Source organism: Podarcis bocagei (genome assembly GCF_964188305.1).
Source record: "Podarcis bocagei genome assembly, chromosome: 5".
Taxonomy (NCBI): domain Eukaryota; kingdom Metazoa; phylum Chordata; class Lepidosauria; order Squamata; family Lacertidae; genus Podarcis; species Podarcis bocagei.
Window position 1 is genome coordinate 58,607,102 of NC_138129.1, and position 22,598 is coordinate 58,629,699.

The 22,598-nt window shown below is 39.3% G+C and overlaps 1 protein-coding gene across 5 annotated transcripts in view; it reads left to right on the forward strand.

The window, feature by feature from the left end:
- Positions 1-22,598, forward strand: part of ZFYVE9 (zinc finger FYVE-type containing 9) — a 49,039-nt gene that overhangs the window by 16,707 nt on the left and 9,734 nt on the right. For all 5 annotated transcript variants that reach the window (XM_081195357.1, XM_081195356.1, XM_081195358.1 and 2 more), the window contains 11 exons: positions 2,373-4,450; positions 7,880-7,979; positions 10,304-10,480; positions 11,789-11,958; positions 12,163-12,286; positions 14,032-14,154; positions 15,970-16,125; positions 18,162-18,386; positions 19,484-19,566; positions 20,749-20,853; positions 21,604-21,754. In XM_081195357.1, coding sequence (XP_081051483.1) covers positions 2,373-4,450; positions 7,880-7,979; positions 10,304-10,480; positions 11,789-11,958; positions 12,163-12,286; positions 14,032-14,154; positions 15,970-16,125; positions 18,162-18,386; positions 19,484-19,566; positions 20,749-20,853; positions 21,604-21,754 — 3,492 coding nt within the window. The remainder of the gene's footprint in view (positions 1-2,372; positions 4,451-7,879; positions 7,980-10,303; positions 10,481-11,788; positions 11,959-12,162; positions 12,287-14,031; positions 14,155-15,969; positions 16,126-18,161; positions 18,387-19,483; positions 19,567-20,748; positions 20,854-21,603; positions 21,755-22,598) is intronic.

The following is a 22,598-nucleotide window of genomic DNA, read 5'->3' on the forward strand; positions in this document are numbered from 1 at the left end:
CAGTGGGTGGAGAAGTTGCAGTTCTTCATTTATTATTATTTTTTATATTTACTAAATTTGCATACTGCCCTTCATCCACCGATCTCAGGGTAGTTCACCTGAATGCTGTAGTGACAGATTTTGCTCCCCAGAAAGGGTCTCTGCTTCCTCCCCAGTCACTACTGCAGCTGAAGAGTTCTTAAAACACTCACCACCTTAAACTGGTATAGCACTGCAAATTTGTTACCATATGAATACCAAAATAGTTTTGATTGGTTTATGTTTGTGTGCATGTATAAAAGGCAGTAGGTGCACTTTGATGAAGTATTTATATTTTGGCCATGGTTTAGATTGCAAACTGGCAGCAAAGCTAGATGATATTAGAAATGCATGTTCTCCTTTAATGTGGCCTGCTTTTAAAAAAATTAATTGGGGGGGGTGGAGGGTGTGTGAACCCTCCACTGCTATTTGCCCTGAGGGAGAAGCTGCCATTGGTGACAGTGGCAACTTTCCTTTCTGGTAAATAGCAGCACCTGTATCATGTGTATAAAAAGAACCATGGTGCGGGGGAAAGGGTCAAACTCCAGTTTTTAAGCATTGTAGCTCCAGTCCTGATGAACTTCTTAATGTTTGCTATTCCTCCCTCCCAAAAAAAGACATGTGAAATGCGACCATGCATTTCTCATTTTGTCTAGTTTTAGCCAGAACAGTATATACAGTTGGAAGCAGTATACTAACTAATGGACTTTCTGTGCTTGGGCCCTATTACCTCTACTGAGATTTTCAGTATAGTATGTGATTTTTTTTATTATATGTGGAACAAACATGCATTTATTTAATTTTACATGATCTCTGTTTTGATTTTGGCAACTGGAGAATGTATAAAGCCGTTTATTCCAGTGTTTCCGCAGTGTTCCTAAGCTATATAGTTATGTAAAACACTTAAGAATTGCTATACAGTTAACAATGCCATCTACAAAGGGAACAGTAACTAGAAATGCTTTTGCTTCCACAATATTTTTCAGTATAAGAAGCGATATGCAATTATTTTAATCTCATTTATGCTTACGATAATTCTGTGAAGTTAGCTAAAGCTGCAAGATGATGTCCTGCCCAAGGTCACCCAATTAGCTTTAAGATTAAACAGGAATTTCAATGTGCTTTTGAGTCTCCAAAATTGACATTCAGTTCAGTTTGCTGTGCTATATTGTCCCCAGCTTCTTTGAATAACTTATATGATGTCAATTCTTGTTTGGGTTTTACATGTTTGTCTTAATTAATGCTGTTGTTTTCTACTTCCTCTGGTTTGCAGCTAAATATATCAATCAAGATGTTAAGATTACGTATTCCCATAAAATGTGTATTATAAATAAATATTTCTGTTCCAGGCCTTAGAGACTAATCAAAACCAGAAATCTAACTTGGGAGGCAAACTGATAATCTAGAGAAATGTATGACTGCATTTTCATCTTTTTGAATTTGATTTAAAAAATAGCAGTTGTGGGAGTACCTAATCTGCATTGGGTCTCCAGCACAGGGTAAGGAATATTTTAATACTTTGTCCCTGTGCTTTTTTCCTCACAAAATTTCTCCCTTAAGCTACTATTCACTCTGGAATGAAAAACATATGACACCCATTTGTGTGTTCTTCTAGGGCAAATAGCAACTTATGGGTGGTTTTCATTGGGAAACTTCAAGAGGTAAAGTGTTAAACCAACCTACACTGTGGTTCTGATTTAGACTAAGACCTTTGTGACTGTAGAACTGCATACATTTCAAAAGATGGAAATACAGTAATTTTCATGCAAACTGGGATCTTGTCTGATCCTGGGTTTAAGCTAGTTTAACTATAATTGCTTCTTGCAAAATAAGATAATAATTATTGTTACGCAATACACTTGTAATGTAGTACCCACACAGGGGTGAAGGATTGCTGCACTTCAGGGGGTTGGACTAGATGGCTCTCGTGGTTCCTTCCAACTCTAATTCTGTGGTCTACAGTTCTTGGAATAGTAGCGTATTGACCCGAATATAAGCCGCACCCGAATAAAAGCCGCATCTTTAAAATTCATGGGGGGGGGGGGAGGAAAAAAGATAATACCTGAATATAAGCTGCTCCCTTAAAATTCTGCAGGCATTCACACCCATTCCATTTTACCATATGTCTGTTTCAGTAGCAATATCATAAAAGCCAATTTTTGTAAGGTCGCAAATTTAAGCCACACTTTAAACTTTTCACGGACAGAATTTGGAAAAAAAGTGAGGCTTATATTCAGGCCAATACAGTATTATGTATTTTCCTTTGATATACAAACATTTGAACCTCTTGTGCAAAGTACAAGTTACATATGCTGAATTTATTGCATATTGATTTAAGTTACTTATCTTTTCAGATGAAGCCATTTCACCTACTTTGTTGGATGCAAAGTGGAATAAGATCCTAGATCCTCCTTCCCATCGGCTGTCTTTTAACCCAGCTCTGGCCAACGTGAATGAATCCACAATTCCTAATGAGTGTCCGCAAAAGTTGAAGTCATTCTCCCTGTCTCAGTTAGCCACTGCATCAACAGGAGGAGGAGATTGCTGTTCTAATGGAAAGAATGTTAATATAAGACAAGAAAGCCCAAACATGTGGATTGATGATCAGGCAGCAACAGATGATCATCAGCTAGTTAAGAGAAATAGCAATCGAAATGCCCTGTACAATTTGATGGATGAAGAAGGAAGGAAAAAGAAACCAGAGGAAAAAAACGTTCTTGTAGTAGCAGTCATGCATAACTGTGACAAAAAAGGACTGCAAAGTGATTTGTTAGATTGTAGAAATTACAGCAATTCCCCCAGAATGGATACTGTTAGCTTTACACTGGATAATGAAACCCAACAAGCTGATCACATTGATGTTACTGTAAACGGGTCCATTGAAAAAGATTCAGATACTGAAAAAGATGCAGTACAAGCAAACAGGCTACCTGCAGAAGAAGATTTTTTCAACCATTGTAGTGTTGCTGCTTCTGCCTGCTTATCCAGTGGATATTCTTCTCGGTTAAAGGAGAGCGATAATTCAAACAAAGACCTTCATTTCTCAGAAACTGCAGCAGCAGGGATGAATGTAATTACATTGCAGAGGCCACTTGGCCCTAGTGTTAAAATACAGCAAAGCTGTGCATCAGGTGAGGGTTTTGATACTGATGCTGTTGCTCAGCTGGAAACTAGAAACTGTTTACCTAGTTCACGTAATGGTGGTTTCTCCACAGAGGTTTCTGTTGCAGAACCAGCAGCCCAGCCATTTCAGTCAGGGATATGTGAGGTCTCTGCAACTTGTCAGCCAAATACGCTTGAAAGTGGTAATCACGGTGAAAGTTCTGACGGACATTTGGCTTCTATGGATGTTGGTGCTGCTGACAATGAAGCTGACAAATATGAAAAAATACTCAGCTCAACTGAATTGCTCAGCACCACAGTTTGTTTATCAGAATCTCAGGAGATGGCAAATGGGGAACTGACTAAAGAAAATCAGATCAGTAATGAGCAAACACCTGGGGAGGATGAAACACTGTTGCATACAGCAAAGCGGGAGGAAGCATGTAGTAGTAATGGAGATAGCAGCGATGGCATGACAGTAGCAAGTCAGGACTTAAAGGGAGCATATATGGATGAGTTTGAAGATTCCAGCCCCACTGATGTCATGAGTACATCGGCATCAAGTGCTCTGCTCAATTGTTGTGATTCCTATGGAATACAGAACCCAATTCTTGCTCATATTCCAAAGACTTTACCCTCCAAGGAAGACTCGGTGACTGAGGAAAAGGAGATAGAGGAGAGCAAATCAGAATGTTACAATAATGTTTATGAACAAAGAGGAAATGAGGCCACAGAGAGAAGTGGGCTCATTTTGAACTGCACTGGTGACCAAATTAAAAAAAAACATTTACATAATCTCTGCAGTCAGGTACCATCTGAAACAAGTCAAGCATCACCAAAACAAGCAGCTAGTCTGCAGCCTCTCAGTGTTCCTTTTGGTGGTGCCCGACCCAAACAGCCTACAAATCTTAAACTACAAATTCCAAAGCCATTATCGGACCATTTACAAAATGATCTGGTTCCCCCAAACTGTGGAGGAAACAGTAAAAACAAAAATGATGTATCTGGAAAAGTAAAAGTAGGTGAAAACATAGCAAATGTATTTTCTGATGAAACATCACTGAGTGCATCAGTCACAGATATTGGCGGGGAGCATTCTGATGATTATAAGTCTGGGGTTTCTAGTAGTTCGTGCCTTGCAGCAGCTTCAGATAGTCCGGACAACGACCTTGGAGCTGGCCAGTTTGGAGTTCCTACAAGAAAGCCATTTACTACTTTGGGTGAAGTGGCTCCGGTCTGGGTTCCAGATTCTCAAGCACCAAACTGCATGAAATGTGAGGCCAGATTTACATTCACTAAAAGGCGACACCATTGCAGAGCCTGTGGAAAGGTATGTTTATATTTAATGAAATATTTTCACAAGTGATTGAAGCCACAGAATTGGGGGGATATTTTTAGTAAGCATTTTGTAGTTTTTAGCAAAGTAAGGTTAGATATCTATTTTAATGGCTACTGAAAATAACATGAGTGTTAAAGGTATTATTAATTGTTAGTTTTGCGTCAAGCTAGAAAACAAGTATACACCCCAAATAAATAACTTATTGAATCTTATGGGGTCCCCCCCTCCAGCACACTTTGTGATAAAGTATAGGCAGAAGCAGAGCTGCAGCACTAGGTTTCTGGCAGAGGTGTTGTTGCTGCAGCTTACTGGGAGGTAGTGGAGCAAGGTGACAGAGAGGTCAGTGTGGTGTGGCTCAACTGGCGGGAATGCCGGATTGACTTTGCCAGTGTGGACGCACCACACCAACTTCTGTTATACCTTGGCTTCCTCCTCCTGATAAGTAGCAGCAGCAGCAGCCCAGCTGATGGGAATCTAGGGTGCTGCTCTGCCCCACTGGGTAAACCACTTTTCACTATAGGCTGCTTGCTGTGGTGAGTGTGGCATCACATTCTGGCAAGAGTAATAAACAGCCAACCTTCACCCCAGCTTTCAAGCTGTGGGGTGGTCCATGATGAGAGGTTGGGAGGTGGTTTGGCAGCTGGTGAGCCCGGCCATGGAGACCAAATTGGCAACCCTTCTGCTGGCCTTTCCTGCTCCATATCAGAAAGGATGAAAGCAGAGGGAGGGGAAAAGAGGTGTCTTCAGGCAGTGGCTGTTCCCTGACTTGCCTTTTCCTTTTTAAGAAGAGTGTTGTATGTCGTTCTCTAAGGTGCTTGCCATGCTTTCAAGCCGTTGCTGCAAACAGTAAGCAGTCTCTGCCCTGAATGATTGATCAGCCAAAAATTAACTGATTTGCTTGTTATTTCATACATTTGTGGTATCACTATTACAATATAACACCACTCCAAATTCTTAGAAGACTCTAGGGTGGAGAGGGAATGTTGTGATAGCTAAAAATACATGATGTTGGTAATGGGTAAAGCACTTCTCTGTACAAGTGCTTCTTATACAGGTTGGACCATTTTACAAGTGGTTTTATCACACATCAGTAGAAATAAGTCCACAAACAATATGTTCCCACAAAATCTTTATATCCCACCTGCCTTCATGTAACTAACTCATTAGCAGATTTAGAGATGATGAAAAATATTTTCTGTCTGGTTGCCTGAAAGGAATGCTGACTCAGCATAAGTGACCAAACAAAAAGTCATTTGTAAGCCTGGTTTTGTATCATGTTATCCGGTTTTCAGCTGAAAAAATACCAATATTTTGTTTTTTAAATATTCCTGAGAAATAAGTAAATGTGTGGCATTTAGGATTTCTGTGCTTTCATTTTAAATTGGATGTAAAATAAGCCTGATATCTTGGGGCCTTATAAAAATACAGACTTGAATATTGTTCTCAACTAAGACAAGGTAAAGTAGAATTAAGTGAATAAAAGATCTGTAATCAGCACAGCTGTGCATGGTGCTGTAGAAATGGAAGTGTTTTCTTTAGCAATTATCCATTTTATTTTTCAAAGAAAGCACAGGGGCTTTTCTTTCAGTGGGATTCCTGCTTGTAGTAAAATGTTAGGCCTTTCTAAACCATTTAACTGTAATAGACACCTCTTTCTTCCCATTTGAAACTTCTTTTACACTGAGAGCCCCTTCAGGCTGGTGTTTTATCACAGGTTTATTCTGCAACGTATCCTTGGCACAATAATAGTGCAAAAGTGGTGGATTCATTTTGCTTAAATTTGTTCTGTGGTGCTGCCTCATTATTGTTGTAACAACAATTGTGCAACAAAACCAGAACGTTTGCGGTATAAAAAGTAATAGGGTTTCAGCAGACAGTTACAGGATATGCACTGGTTGAAAATGAAGAAATGTGGCTGCCCCAAAACCTTTGCAGGTACAAACAGTATTGAAAGTGGGATTGCATGTCACTGCCCTGATAGCACCACTGTAGTTTATTGCTGTATAAGAACCTCTCTCTCCCTTAATATTTAATGCTGATGCACAAATTGGTATAGGTAATAATCACTATAATACCCAACACTATGCTGATGTTTTCCTTTACACGAAGCATTTTGGCATTGCTTTATTTACAGTTCATTTCCTCTGGGCAGCAGATTTTTCATTGACCTTGACTTTGTTTGAATAAGCATTACTGTATCCAGTGTGATACTCTTTTTCTCCAGTGAATAAGTTACATAATAACTTGCACCTCACTGAATTCAACTTTAGCAAAGATGGTCCTGAACATGGGTTTAAAAAAAGATATAACAATTGATTTGGGGAGATCCTCTGTACAGATTAGGCCAGTTTGTATTTTTCTTTCTCAGTGAGATAATGGGGGAAGAGACATCTTCTATACATGCTACAAGAATTTTCAACAATTAATCTAAAGTTTTCATTTCTGTGAAAGGATTATTGTTAAATATTTGGTTTGTTTAATGTAGTTGGGATGTTTGGAATAGTAAATTATGAATGAAAAGTTAGTATTTCATTTCCCAGCTTAGGGCACTGATTTTTTTCATAAATTTAAATTTCCATCCTAGTCTACTGTTGAGCTGAATTTTCCAGCAACAATTCCTCCATGAGCGTAGAAATATAAAATATTGTATGTTTTTTTTGAGTGTGGAAATTTCATTCAAAGTTGAGCGGCTGTTTAATTTTTCATTAAATATATATTGTTAGATCACAGGAAGGAAAGAGTACAAGAACCTCATTAGAAATTGAAATGCTACCGTCTATGCAATATAAGGCAATAACTAATAGGACAAAACCAGCCTTACTTCCTGAATTAAAACCAGGAGCTATTTTTGGTGCATTTTGACTATGCTTGAGTATATTTGCTGTTTAATAAAGGTGAAGTAAAGCTTGGCCGCTATGAAACTGTAAATGTTGACTGGCTAACTGTTTCAGTGTAGGTGCATTGAGACCTCAACACAGAGTTGAGGGCAAGTGTGTTCAGACCTCTAATGTATTTATTTAATGAAGTGGGAAAGTGGCCAAGGTTATAAAGACTGTAAGATTTTGATATTCTGCATAGGAATACCACAATATTAACTCAGACATTTCCTGTTTTCAGCATAATCAAATAATGTGATAATGGGTGCCTCTAGTTTTATTATATCCCATTAAGTTATATTCTGTCTGATCAATATAAATCCCATAACTCATTACAAGACAGGAATATTGTACTAAGGTTGATTTGGGTTGTTGTTGGTGGTGGGGTTTTTTGGGGGGGGTGTCATTCTAGCACTTTTCCTGTAGGATGAGGATAAAGCAGCACTGGTGAGTGTTGGCTAATTAGGTACAGAATTCAATCTGAAAACTTGTAGTCATAAAAGAGTGCTAAATGACTGAATATATTTTTCCTATTTTACTTAAGGTATTCTGTGCAGCCTGCTGCAGTCTAAAATGCAAGCTGCTGTATATGGACAGAAAGGAAGCCAGAGTGTGTGTAATTTGCCATTCGGTCCTAATGAATGGTAAGTAACAGGGTAGGAACTAAATGTAAGTTCCACTAACATTGTGCTGTACAGAACCAACCATGTACATGAGTGGGATAAATAATGTGGCCTAGTGCGTTTTGTTTCCCTACTGGAAATTATTTCAATATGGATAATTATTTTCTAAAGTGATGTCCCAATCTGTACTCATGAGCTATTTCAAAACTAACCTGTTTCCACAATTCCTGATTTATAGAAGAAACTAGGCAGGCTCAATGTTTGTGCATGGAGTGTGATTGATCTGAATCCCATCAGAGCTTTAAATAGTGTCAGATGACTTGAACTCACTTTTTCAGGTAGAAATTCGTGCACCTTTTATACAAGTAGAGGTAGAGGTAGGTGTACGGTTTGTTGCAATTTAATCTTCTGTCCCAAAACAGTGTTCCTGGTTGTGGGAACTCCTTTTGAGCACACAAAAACACAGTAAATCTTGCTTTCATGACTTAGAAGATGAGAGAGAATAAACGCAAGTGATTTATGTAAGGCAGTGATCTTGACAGTAGCTCCAGACATTTTGTGCTTCGTACATTACATTTTTGGTGCCTGAAAAGATGCCTGGCCTGAAAAGCTGAGTATATAAGCTCAGAAATGTCACTTCTTATCTGTCTCAAAAGGATTCTAAGAATTATGTTGTTAAAATTTGTACTGCGTTTTGACAATGAGCTACCGCAGTTTAAGTACAGTGCTATTTAAAGCATTAAATATTAACATCTCTCCCTATAGGCTGATAGAAATGTGACAGGAAATGGTGGGTTTATTGCAACTATGAATTAAAAAGTAGTGACTAAAGTGACATTGATTTTTGAGGACAGGAAATATTATTCTCTGAGAAGAGGGGGGAGTTGCATAGGAAGCTGCATTATTTCAAGTCAGACAAGTGGTCCATCACGCACAGTGTCATCTGCATTGAGTAACAGCAGCTCTGCAGGCCTTCAGGCAGGTGACCTTTCCAGTCCTTCTTGGAGATGGCAGTGATTGAACCTGGAACCTTCTGCTTACGGGGCAGATCCTTTACCCTTCTTAAGGATGCCCTGAGTCAATGTCGTGAAACACTCTTGCTTTTGTAACAAAGGTAGCTGACTCCATTTGGTTAATGCATAATACTTTTGGGTTGTACTTGTGCAAGGTTGGAACCTGATATAGGTTCATTTGTATCTGAATGTCTTTTGTTAACAAGGTCTAATAAAATTAATTGAGCTGTAATTTCCCTTCAGAAGCCTTTCCTTTCCATTACTCGTTAGTGATGGGAAAGAAAAAGTATTTATAAGAGGGTCCACATTGCCTGTAGGTGAATGTATTTCTGTGCCTGGAACCAAGCTGCATCTATGTTCTATGACATTGCAGTGGTAGGTGATGCTGCTGCTTTCCTGTTTGTTGTTTGTCAGTTAGTTACTTTGGTGTATTTGGGTACAGTACAACAAGTACTTCATCATTCTTTGCTTCAGGAGGCTGAAGCAGTGATTGTTCAATTGGTGGCTGACTTGTGGGAATGTTGAAGTGGATGGGGTGGAATAGAGAAGTGTGGTGTTTGTGTTTTGGTGCTCATCTACTTACAGTCCCAGACACGTTCCTATTTTTTAAAAAAATCATTTCCAGACAATTCATAAAGATTGTAAAGGAAAGTTGGATAGGAATCCCTTTTATAGTGGTTATAATTTTTTCATAGCACAGAGGCCCAAGAGGAGATAAGATCAGACTCTTGAACATGCCACCACCCTTTAGGCATCCTTTGAAGCTCTAGGCTGAGTCAGTATTTTGTAGTAAAGATATTTTTCCAGTATTAATAATTTCAATAATCATATTTCTCAGTTACACAGCATTTGATGCTAAAGGTGCCAACTATTCAGTGGATTTCATCTAATATTTTGAGATTCGTCTTTATTTTTGCTTTTTGACTTTGTTAAAGTTATAATCTAGTTCTGTGCTTTCCTGAGCATGGGGTACTGGGCTATCGGCATAAGTGGACAGCTCCACTATCTCTGCCAATCATCCAGAGGGCATCCAAGGAGCAGCCATATCCCAGTATTGCTGATGAAAAAAACAAGTATGGATGTGAGCATGAAATATTTTAGAAAAGGCAGAGCTGTCTACATTGCCTCCTTCAGATTGCTACATCATCTTAGGGAGCAGAGGCAGATGTTTAGACCACACCTGATAGGTTCAGGACTTATAGTTGCATAAATATATTTTCTGATGAAGGAAAAGAGCCATTAATCTGATATATCGCAAAACTTAGAATTGCAGTGGTTGCATGATTTTTCTGGTGTACTGATTGCCTTTTTGTGTGTTTTGTGTTTCCTTAGCACAAGCCTGGGAGAACATGATGAGTGCCTCAAGCCAGAGCCCTAATCCTAACAATCCTGCTGAGTACTGTTCTACCATTCCTCCCTTACAGCAAGCACAGGCTTCTGGAGCTCTGAACTCTCCACCACCTACTGTTATGGTACCTGTGGGAGTCCTAAAGCATCCAGGTGCAGAAGGTAGGGATCTTCTTTTCTTCTGCTTAGATTCCATCTCCCTACTCCCCCTCTTTATGAGAGGGGGTGGTCCCTGCCTGTTTGAAGGAGACAGTGGTGAAACCATTCCTTAAAAAGCCTTCCTTGGATTCAAAAAACCTAGCTAACTACCAGCCAGTTGCTAAATCTCCCTTTCTTGAGCAAGGTTCTGGAGCAAGTGGTTGCAGACCAGATCCAGGCACTTTTGGAAGAAACTGAGTTTCTGGATCCATTTCAATTGAGGTTTAAGCCCAGTTTTGGCACAGAAACTGCTTTGGTCACCCTGTATGATGACCTCTGCCATCATACAGAGTACTTCTGAATTCTAAGTGTGTTATCAAAATGCTGATTAGTGTTAATGCTGATTAGTATTATTTACTTGGGCTGCAATCCAAAGAAGTGACATGCACATATAAGGAAAAACTATTTGCGGAGCCTGAACTTCATTTGTTGTTTCTGCTGTAGCAATTTTTCCTACCCAAGTGACTTGAAAAAAAGACATCTAAGTCAGTAGTTTATGTCAAGTTTCCCTTTGATACTTTTTCATATAATTCCTAAACAGTGGTGCAAATCTGACCACTCAACCATCTTTGTTGCACTGTATACATTTTACAACCTTACCTGTTTTTACCTATAAAGAGATTGTTGGCATATAGGGTCTTTCAGATGACCAGCACCTGTGATAGTTTGTGTAAAAATAACAGTAGAATCCCAATTCAATGGGATTTACTCAAAGGCAAGTGGGTATATGAAACACCCATGGCTGATGAGAAGTATGGTCTGATAGTTACTCAGCACTCTAAAGCAGTTTATTTTCATCAAGTGAAAATGAAATGGCTATATCTGCCCGTGTAAATGTCAGTGTTTGAGAACTGCTCAAACTGGTTCTTTATTTGCATAGGAAAGCCTCCTTAACTCAATGTATCTGGTGGAGGTATTTATTCAGTTTAGAGGTTAACTATAGGATCAAGATGCTTAGATCTAAATGATTGAATATTAATCTGGTTATCACTAAAGATAAACTTACTATTTACAATGTTCTTTTTAAAAAATATCTTCAACTGCTGATGAAAAGACAAGCTGCCTTAAAAAACAACCACTATGGGAACTGTTGAACCAAACTCAGATTCTTCTTTATTTGGTTGTGGCATTGGAAATATTCAAAATCCCTATCGTTGCTGTTTTTTAGTTTGTGTTTCAGTGTATTTCTGTATCTCAATTAAAGCCAGCTAGCTTCACTTCTCTTTTCATGCATGCATTTCTTTTGATGAGTTGTTCCCATCTCTTCCTTAGTGGCTCAGCCCAGAGAACAAAGACGTGTTTGGTTTGCTGATGGCATCTTACCCAATGGGGAAGTTGCTGATGCAGCCAAATTGACAGTGGCTGGAACAACCTCCCCTGGAGCGCTAGCAGTGTCACATGATCCAAGCAAACCCATGAGCAACACTACTTCACCCGTAGAGGTGAGGAAAAGCTCTGATTTTTGTTGTAATATGTTGGACATGTCTCTTGGTCAGAGGGTACAGGCAGAAGTAGCTTCCCTAGCAATGTATTTTTACATGAGAGCCTATAGTACAGATTGTTTTTTGTATCTTGTATTTTACAAAATGAAGAGTAAAATATGTCTAGTTATGCATTTACATAGTGTTGTTTACTGCTTCTTGTAGACTGAAAACACACTTGCATTTTCAAGAAGCATTACTCAGGTTGGAAGTCCAGTTGGCAGTGCGATGAATCTTATTCCAGAAGATGGGCTTCCTCCAATTCTTATTTCTACAGGGGTGAAAGGAGGTGAGAATTAAACTGTGGTGTGTCTGTTTTTGGGTTTAATGAGTAACATTCCATCCTAGAGCAGTCCATATTGAAACCAAAGTCTTCTGGATCAAGGTCAAATAGTCTTGACTGTCAGTGGGCTGAATATTAACAGGCAAGGTCAGGCTTAATAAAATATCTGTTATCTCTAACACAAATGGGGATTCTGTGTACATATAATCATTCAGGTGTACTGAAGAGTGATGGGAGTTCAAAAGGTTGACTTGGATGCATGTGAAATTGGAAGAAGGGATTGCATTTCTAGGAAAGTACCAATTTCTGGGGTAGTCCTTTTCTGAGCTGGGCTAGACGTTATCAGCACTACGGTGTGTGGTCACACATACAGCAAGTACCTAATATCCAGTCTGATCTGTTGGCATACTGCCAATTTTTCTTGTTTACATCTTCCATATCAATGTCATGAAGTTTCTGCAATTTGAAGCAGTGGAGAATAATATCTATGTGTAGCTACTTGTTTGCAATAGATAAAACTAAATGATTGCCTGTGAAATAAGACTCTTCATAAAATAGTACCACGAGTTGCAAGTACTATTTGTTTAGTTATTTAAACAACTAAAACTGACCAGTTGATAAACTCACTAATTAAGAACCAATGACTATGGATATATTCCAAATTTATGGATAAATTCCAAGTTATTTTTTGCAGTAAATCTTATACCTGACAGACACTTCATTCTGTCAAAAGTCCTGATAGTCAAATAAAGTTTTTTAAAAAGGAAAACTAGAAGGGATTCATGAATTTGTGTTTATGGGAATGCTTCAGAATATAGCCTTTAAATATGATTTCATTAATTGATATTGTTATATATAATGGCACTGTAAACATAAGCAAATAAAAGCCACTTCCCAATATTCCATCATACTCTAGCATGGAACAGAAGAAAGGCCAGGGCTATGCAGATAGAAGAAGGCTTGGTGATCGGTGGCTAGGGTCTGCAGTTATAGGGAGAAAAATTATATCTTACCCAGTGGTACCCCTGTGTGCATACCTTTAATATCTCCCATGGCAGTAAAGGATTCCCATTTGCTCCTCTCAGGAAAAATGAAGGACTTTGATTGAGGAGTGAGAACCTGCATTCTACCCCTTTTATTGAACTTTTATTGACAGGATCACACAGGAATGTGTATCCACATGCAAAGCACATAGTTATACTGCACCCCTTGGCTTCCTTAGCATATATAAGCTGGTCTTCCCCATGGAAACCCCACCAATCCTTTTGATCATTTTGAGGGTCGGCCTGCATATATTTGCAATACATGACTGAGATGCCAAAACTGGTTTATAATGGTTATGTTTAATGCCATATACTGTGCTTGACATAGAGGTATGTTTTGTAGAAGCCCCAGGGTAGAAATCTATTTTTGTTGCACTATCAAATAAAGATTTACAAAGGTATTTATTATGGGTCTGTTAAACAAATGCTATTTCATTTTTTAAGAACAGGCAATACTATTCAGTAATTGATTTCACAGTAATACCTTCACTGTTGTTGTAGGTATTACTGATAGCATGCATTTTTCAGATGTTACCTAAACCCAATGAAATGTTGGGGGGGGGGGAATCTCATTTTTAAAAAATCCTCCACCCATCCATTTGAATAAGGTGACAGACCACACAGTACTTAAATATGAGAGGTATGCTATTGCCAAATTGCATAAGACACTTGACAACCATCATTTGACAGCTACCATTTTGCTTTCAGATTATGCTGTAGAAGAAAAACCATCTCATATATCAGTGATGCAGCAGTTGGAAGATGGTGGCCCTGACCCCCTTGTGTTTGTTTTAAATGCAAATTTGCTGTCCATGGTTAAAATTGTGAACTGTAAGTCCAGTTTATTTGGCTGATGATAAAACGATCTTGCAATGAATCAATTTCCTTTGCTTTATAAAACATTTCCCTGCGAAAAACTTCTTGCACTGCAGAAAATCACCTTCAAGTAACAGTGGTGAATTGTCTTTCTGGTCTGTGTCTTGGAAGTGATTGTGTGCCAAAATCCAGGATTTTATTTTCTGAGGCCCAATATATGAATTCACATATTTAAAAGATGTGCTGGTCTTGCTACTGATGATTTCTTGATTTAATAGCAGCATGATATTACAGTGGAACTTCAGTACGCTGAATGATGGGGTTTATAAAATCATACTTCCTATGAGCATAACAAGATGCAGTTCAGAATATCCAGGATTTAAGATTATCTATGGTGTAATTCGGGGGCGCGGGGTGGCGCTGTGGGTAAAACCTCAGCGCCTAGGACTTGCTGATCGCATGGTCGAGCTCCCGTCGTTCAGTCCCAGCTCCTGCCCACCTAGCAGTTCGAAAGCACCCTTAAGTGCAAGTAGATAAATAGGTACCGCTTTATAGCGGGAAGGTAAACGGCGTTTCCATGTGCTGCTCTGGTGCCGGTTCGCCAGAGCAGCTTCGTCACGCTTGCCACATGACCCGGAAGTGTCTACGGACAGCTCTGGCTCCCGGCCTCTAGAGTGAGATGAGCGCACAACCCTAGAGTCAAGACTGGCCCGTACGGGCAGGGGTACCTTTACCTTTATGGTGTAATTCAGCATAACTCTAAGAGGGGTACACCTACAGGGAACAAGGGTCTACTCATGCAGTGGGACTTCCCTTGCTCTTCTCTCCCCATTTGTCCCCTAAACCTGTTCTGAGGGTTCCTTGAAACGCTCCATAGCTGATTTTGGAAGTACAGGTGGGAGAGGTGGAGAGAAGTCCTGTTGCGCAAGGTACCTCATTTCACGCATGCTAGCAGCTTAGATGAATGCCTAGTTTAACCTATGTGGTTAAACTAGGGGTGGCTAACCTTATTTGGTCTAAGGGCTTCATGTCAGTGGAGGATGTTGTCAAAATGAACTTTGGTGTCCCCTAGCTTTGTGCCTCTCCCCGACCAAGCCTGTGCACACACAGGCAGGCACACAGACGCACAATGGCAGACACAAGCCATAATCCTGCCAATTTGAGGGATTCCTCCCCATTGCAGTGCTGTGCTGAGAGGAGAGACTTAAAATGTAAAGACTAGCAAATGCAGAGGTTACCATATTGGGTCAGAAACACAACCTTATAGTAACTAAGACTTTTAACCTGCAGGGTGAATAACTTGGGCAGGGTTTTAATTGAGGAAAGTGATATTGCAAGAAGGGTCAAATCCTGAATCACCCAGTACTGTTGTCTAAAATCTACACACAACCCATACACAAAAACCATACATGGTTTTTTTAATATATAAATGAGATCCTGAGTCAGAGAGCTCTGTTGTGTTTAGTTTGGCCTTGGCAAATAAGCAGCCTACAGTAATGTCTTCATTAATTTTGCATTTATCGTGGTACCTCGTGTTATGGATGGGATCCGTTCCGGAGGCCCGTCCGTAACGTGAAATGCCCGCAACTCGAAGCTCTGTGTCTGCACAGGCATGTGGCACAATTTGGCGCTTCTGCACATGTGCAAAACATGATTTAGCGCTTTGTGCAGGTGCGAGCAGCGAAACCCAGAAGTAACCTGTTCTGGTACTTCCGCGTTGCCACGGGATGTAACGCGAAAAGACACAACATGAAGCGTATGCAATACGAGGTATGACTGTACTCCATATGTTTATTTTTACAAACCCTCATTGTGCTTTCCCTTCTACAGATGTGAACAGGAAGTGCTGGTGCTTCACTACAAAAGGAATGCATGCTGTAGGCCAGTCAGAAATAGTAATTCTTCTCCAGTGCTTACCTGATGAGAAGTGTTTGCCGAAGGATATTTTCAACCACTTTGTGCAGCTTTATAGAGATGCTTTGGCAGGTGAGAGAACTGCCTATTTGAAAATTGTGATGACTGCTGACAGCTAAATTACTTGAATTATTAAGTCATCACAGTTGTGTAGCTGTGCCTTCTAGATTCTTTTATAAAATAGTCCATATTTGTACATTATTAAATAATATTTAAGTAACCAAAGGGCTCTCTGCCTTTTCTTCAGATGCTGATTGAACTCTGATCCAGCATACTACGGTTATTACTATGTGCAATTTCACTACAGTGTTGCATAATTTATGACCTCTACATAATGTGTATTTGAATTCTATTTTTGGTATTCTTTGATATACTGTCCTTCAATGCTGTGAGGGAAGCAGGGTTTCGGGGCTTTGTTATTTTTAATCAAAAGCCAAAATTTAATACCAGTACTGCTGACTTTTATTATTCTTTTTGGGGAGGGGGCATTTTCTATTTCTGTAGTTCAGAAATGTAAGGCAGTCAAATTAAATCATGAGTTACTGTGCTGGATACAAAAAGGATTCTTGTTTTGTGAGCAGATGATCTTCATGACTCATAGCACTCTAAATCAATTTCTGCAGTGGTCCATAATACACTCTTAGTATGTGGCTTGCCTATGTTCTGACATTGTAAGTAGTTGAGAGAGAGTTGTGGAGGGATGCAGTACAGTACACTAAATTAACACTGCTAGGGGGTTATCAGAAACAGCTTGCTGTAAAGTTATTTACTATAAGTGCAATGAATAAGACAACTGTGTCTTAACCATTCTGCTATATATTTTGGAAAGTTGTTCATTTGTTTGCTACACTTTGGAACACCTCTTAACACAGCATTTTAAAAAATTGCTGGTTCCCGAGATCAGGGAGCAGGTTTTTCAAATCAAGATAGCAGACTGAACCTTTCAAAACGGTGCTGATTTTGGGGTTTCTTAAAATTTCCGAGTAACGCCAGGTAGAAGGCTGCTGGTTTCTTATAAGGCAAAACATGCCTGTAATAAATAGAGGGTACACTGTGTGTAATTATTTCTGAAAAGCTGAGGGGAGTGGGAAATTTGTAAAGGATTTCTGCTATAGAACAGTGGATAAATTTTCAGCAGGGCTTAGAGCTTTAAGAGTTGTATGTGCTTGGGCTGCATATCTAGTACCTGCAGGTCATAGCTTCATGGCTGAGTAGAAATTTGTACCTGAGTGTCCTTAATCTTAGATCCAACATTTTCAACATCACATATTATTAACTTTTAAGCATTCTCTTTTTCATTAACATCCTTTGTTGTTAAAATGCAACAGTATAAAGCATGGTATTGGTACTGGTTTAAAACCTGTGACATATAATTTCAGTATTGAAACAAAGGTTTTCTCTGTATATAATAATAGTAATGTATATAATAGTAATAAATAATCTACCAGGTTAAGCCCAGAGACAAAGTTTTCTCAGGAAGTTGGGAGTGAATTAAGTGTGCTGCTCATGGTATGTATATAATCATCACACCTTCACATCTGATAAAATTGCTCGGCAGGATTTGGTGTCATTTCTAAGACCTGCAAATCCTGTTTGACAAGAGGTCAAACTTTTGGATAAAAGTATTTTGTACTAAACATGCGAAGTGCAACATTTATTTCAAAGCACTTTCTTAAAATTACCGTATATTCCATCTCTAGACTAAGACTCAGCATATGGCTGCTTCAGAATGTTGCAATGTTTGTGGAGTTGCTTTTTTCGTATCCCTTTTGGGATCAGGGTTCTTGGGGTTTTTTGTGGCAGGGAATCTACACTGTAGAGATTTCATTTGCAAATACCTAGAAATGAAATCAATAAGTGTGTGCAGAACTTTTCTAATTAAACTGGAAAAATAAAGCATTATATACTATTGAATAAAATTCCTTTTGCTTTTATTTTGGTATATCTGCTGCAAATGGGTAATTTAAGTTAGTATACCTTAACATTTCTTTAAAAATGTTTTCTTCTGTGTCACAAGTAGCACAAGAGGAAGTAGGATCTCTGTGCAATTTTATCTTGCCTTTTGGATATATAGCCATTAATAATAACTATTTCTCTTGTTTCCATAGGCAGTGTTGTGGGTAATTTAGGACATTCATTTTTCAGTCAGAGTTTTCTCGGCAGTAAGGAGCATGGCGGCTTCTTGTATGTTACACCTGTGTATCAGTCGCTGCAGGACTTGGTGCTCCCCACTCCACCATATTTATTTGGAATCCTTATCCAGAAATGGGAGACTCCTTGGGCCAAAGTATTTCCCATCCGACTGATGTTGAGACTTGGAGCTGAATACAGGTGTAAGTCCTATTACTCTTCAGTGTCCCATTAGATCCCAGCCTTGGTTTCAGAGTGTCATATATACATATTTTACCATTTTGTTACTGGTAATCACATTGCCTTGGATTCAAACTTTTTGCTTTGTGAGCAAAGGGAGTCTTCTGTTCATGGAGCAAAAGGTTAGGGTCCAAGCTACCGTTGTAAGGACATTACTAAATGTGATTCTGTTGGCCAAATTAATCTACATTAAAGTAGTTGCTTGTGCACACAGTAGGTTATGTTATATGGGAACAGTGTCTGAAGTGGGTTTAAAATGGCTTTCTGTGCGACGGAGGGCTCTGTGGCACCCTACCGGACATGGGAGCTTGGAGTAACTGGTGCAGTCATGGTTTTCAGAGTTGTATTCAGTGGTTCTTTTGTGTGTGCACCACTTTCATAAGTAACTGAAACCTAGGCAAACTTGAAAATTAAAAATGGTTACAAAAACCTAGTACTGAATATAAGCTGTTAAGATCTCCACAACAATCATTTGTTTAAGTCAGTTGGGGTTAGTGTTAGGTCACACACAGTGACTTCTTGTGCTCCCATTTTGGCTCTGTAGTGTACAAATAAAAACATGGAAAGTGTTGCTAGAAAGGCAGAGCATCTTTCCTCGGCACATGTCTGTGCGCCAAGTAGAAATCTGAAGGCCCATCCTATTATTCTATTCTTACAATTGTCCTTGATCAGACAGGCACCAACATAGGTGGAATGATTCCTTCCTTGTATGTGACTATATGTGGACCACTGGCAAAGAACCACAATGAGGGAGAACTCTGGGTTGGATCAAGACTTGACGCTTTGCAAAAAAGGGCTCATTCTATTTGCAGAGGGAATCAGAATCCAGTGGGGGTTCTCCACTTGCGGAGGGACCGTGGTTTTTGTTGGGCAAATGGAACTTCTTCCTGTGCAAGTGGAACTCCTGAGCATGTCTGGATACAAGCTATGGTGTTATTTGGATCTTCCTACTGTTGATATTTTTCTAAATTTGATTTTCTAGCTACCAAATGCAAGGTTTTTGGAGTGAACTTCTCCATAGATATGTTTGAATCTGAGATCTTTTTTCTTACTTTCTTAGTGTACCCGTGCCCACTTTTCAGTGTCAGATTTCGTAAGCCATTGTTTGGAGAGACTGGACACACAATTATGAATCTTCTTGCAGTAAGTGATGGTTACAAGATTATTTTGTAAATAGAAAAATGTATGTGTTCTGTTCACTCACCTAATTTACATGCACTGTTATTCTGAAAATATAATAATGTGTAGATTTCTTAAATCTAGATATGATGAAGTAGAATTTGTTTATTTATTTATTTAACAAATTTATATACAGTTTTCAAGCAAAAAATTATTCTCAAAGTGTTTTACAAACTACATACAAAAACGTAAACAAAAAATATAATTTAAAACTGGCTAAAACATCCATATGATTTCAAAAGATAATTTAAAAGACATCACAAAAACAAGTATTTCTGAGCATAACAAAAATACCATAGAACACCACAATACCAATTTTACAGCTCAGATTATAATTAGTCCCTAAAGACTATTAACCCTTATCCCTAAAAGGATAAGTCTTTAAAGGAGGTGGGGATGAGGTTTGCTCTCAATATCATGCAGAATCTAATACACAGTTTTATGCAACAAATATCTATTTTAAATCAAGAGAACACTAAAGGACCTTTTTTTTTAAACATCTCTGAACTGGACCATCATATAGCTGTAGGCACACTACTGTTAAAAAAAACCACCTAAGCATTTCATCTGTACATTTATACCAAGGAACCCCAGTTTAGTGTCCTGTAATTTTTTTTTGTATGCTAGAGAAAGAGCACAGCTGCGCTCAAGGACAGAAAGAATACCTTGGAGTGGTGCTGATGCCCCATAGCATTTAAGGAGCTTAAACAGGCACCTGTTCCAAATGTGAAGTGTGTTATTGGACACCAGGAAGGAATATAGCAGAGGTGGATGAGTGGGTGGGAATGGGAGATTATCAGGTGCTCCTTTCCTCTTCTTGTTCATCCAAAGGCAATTTCTATTTTCTCACAGCTAAACGTACCCAGCTTACTCTGATACACATTGCATCTCATGAAAATCATTGGTACAATATCAGTTCTTTCTACTTAGTGTTGTTTTCAGAGCCCCTACTGATGGGTTAGGTTGCTCCTGAAACAAAATGTATTTTGCAATATTTTAAACAAAATAATGAGTAAAGAATACTGCTTATTGCGAATGGATTTAGTATTTTTATTGTAATTTTTCAAAGTTGACCCATAGTTCTTGCGTTGCTGAAACTCAAATGCCAGCAGCAATTGCGATTTTCATTGTTCTGTGCACTGATAGGACTTCAGAAATTACCAGTATACATTGCCAGTTGTCCAAGGCTTAGTGGTTGATATGGAAGTGAGGAAAACCAGCATCAAAATTCCCAGCAACAGATACAATGAGGTATGTAGTGTGAATAAATATGTAACACACATGTCCAAGAAGCATCACAGTGATTCTTCTATTGATGAAATATTGAACGAACTAGGAGTTACTTGAGGGGTGAATACAACTGGATCTGTGAGATCGGGTTTCAAATTCTTGCTCAGCAAGGAACTGAGGGAGCAGCTTTGGTTAAGCCATGATATCTCTCTACCTTGTCTCCCATCTGAAAAATTATGAATAATGACGTACCTTTATATCTCATGTTGATATGGCAGATCAGGTGTAAACTGTCTTGCATGTTCTTCTCCTCCAAAATATTGTATGCCATAAATCATATATTTCTTTTGGAGGACTAAAATTTTAATTCAGTGATTGTTAAATGTTTATTTTTTTTCCAAAGAGCCAAGAAACAGCATTGCAAATAGTTTAATTTGGCCCTATTCCTGGGATGGGCACTCCACAGCCATTGGCCTGATTTTATGTGCTCGTTGGCAAGCATCACCTCAGACCCTTGGCAAGACTGAAGTGCCCCCCATGGACAAGAGAGAGAGAGACTACCTTTGGCTCTGGCCTTGGCCACTGCTGAGTTTAGCCCCACCCCCTCCCAGTTATCCCTGAAAGGAGTTCTTTGACAGAAAAAAAAGTTTGCCTCCATCTGCCCTGTACAGATGTCATTTTTCTTCAGGGTTTGCACCTGTGGGGACAGTTCTCACATTTCTTGGGTGGTGGTCTCATATTATGTGGTAATGGCAAATGTTTTGGTTGCAGATGATGAAAGCCATGAACAAGTCCAATGAGCATGTTCTAGCAGGTGGGGCATGCTTCAATGACAGGGCAGACTCTCATCTCGTGTGTGTGCAGAATGATGATGGGAACTATCAGACACAGGCCATCAGTATTCATAATCAACCGCGGAAGGGTGAGAGTTGCTGACAATGTATTCACCCCCCCCATAAACAGTCTGCTGTTTGCATTGTTTTCTTGTTCATTGTTTTTTGCTTGTAAGCCCTTTTGATTTTATAAGTGCATGATGAGCAAAGAGCCCTAGTGCCTGAAGGCAGTTATGGCCTGAATGAGAGCCACTAAACTGAGACTGAATCTTGATAAGACAAAGGCACTGTTGGTGATGGTTCACAGGTGAGAATTGGGTATATGGCCTATTCTGAACGAAGCTGCAACCCTTCCCAAAGCAGCAGATTCATAAGCTGAGGGTGCTTCTAGAAGCTCACGAGGCTTCAATGGCAAGAGGTGCCTCAGCCCAGCTTCTGCTGGTTCATCACGAGGGCAGCCTAGCTGTATGGCCTGGTAACCTCACGCTTAGACTACTGCAGTGTGCTCTATATGGGCCTGCCCTTGGAGATGCAGTTGGTGAAGAATGTGGCTGCAAAAGTCTTGACAGGTTCATATGTAAGTGATCTTTGACACTGGCTGCCTGGGCCCAATTTAAGGTGCTGGATTTGGTGTACAAAGCCATATACAACTTGGGACCTAAGTACTTAAAGGAACAACTATCCCATTATATGCTGACGTTATTCTTTAAGATATGTGAGGGATGTCCTGTTTGCAGTTGCATGAACAACTGCAGTTGGTTGTATGCTGACAGTGAGCAGGGCCTTAATGGCACACTGGGTGGGGAATTCCTTCCCATAGGAGATACAGTTGTTACTCTCATAAACAGTTTTTCCTCTCATTAATAGTTTTATGTTAAGAGATTTTTTCATTCAGGCCTATGGAGATGTCTGATTTAAAGAAGTTGCTTCTCT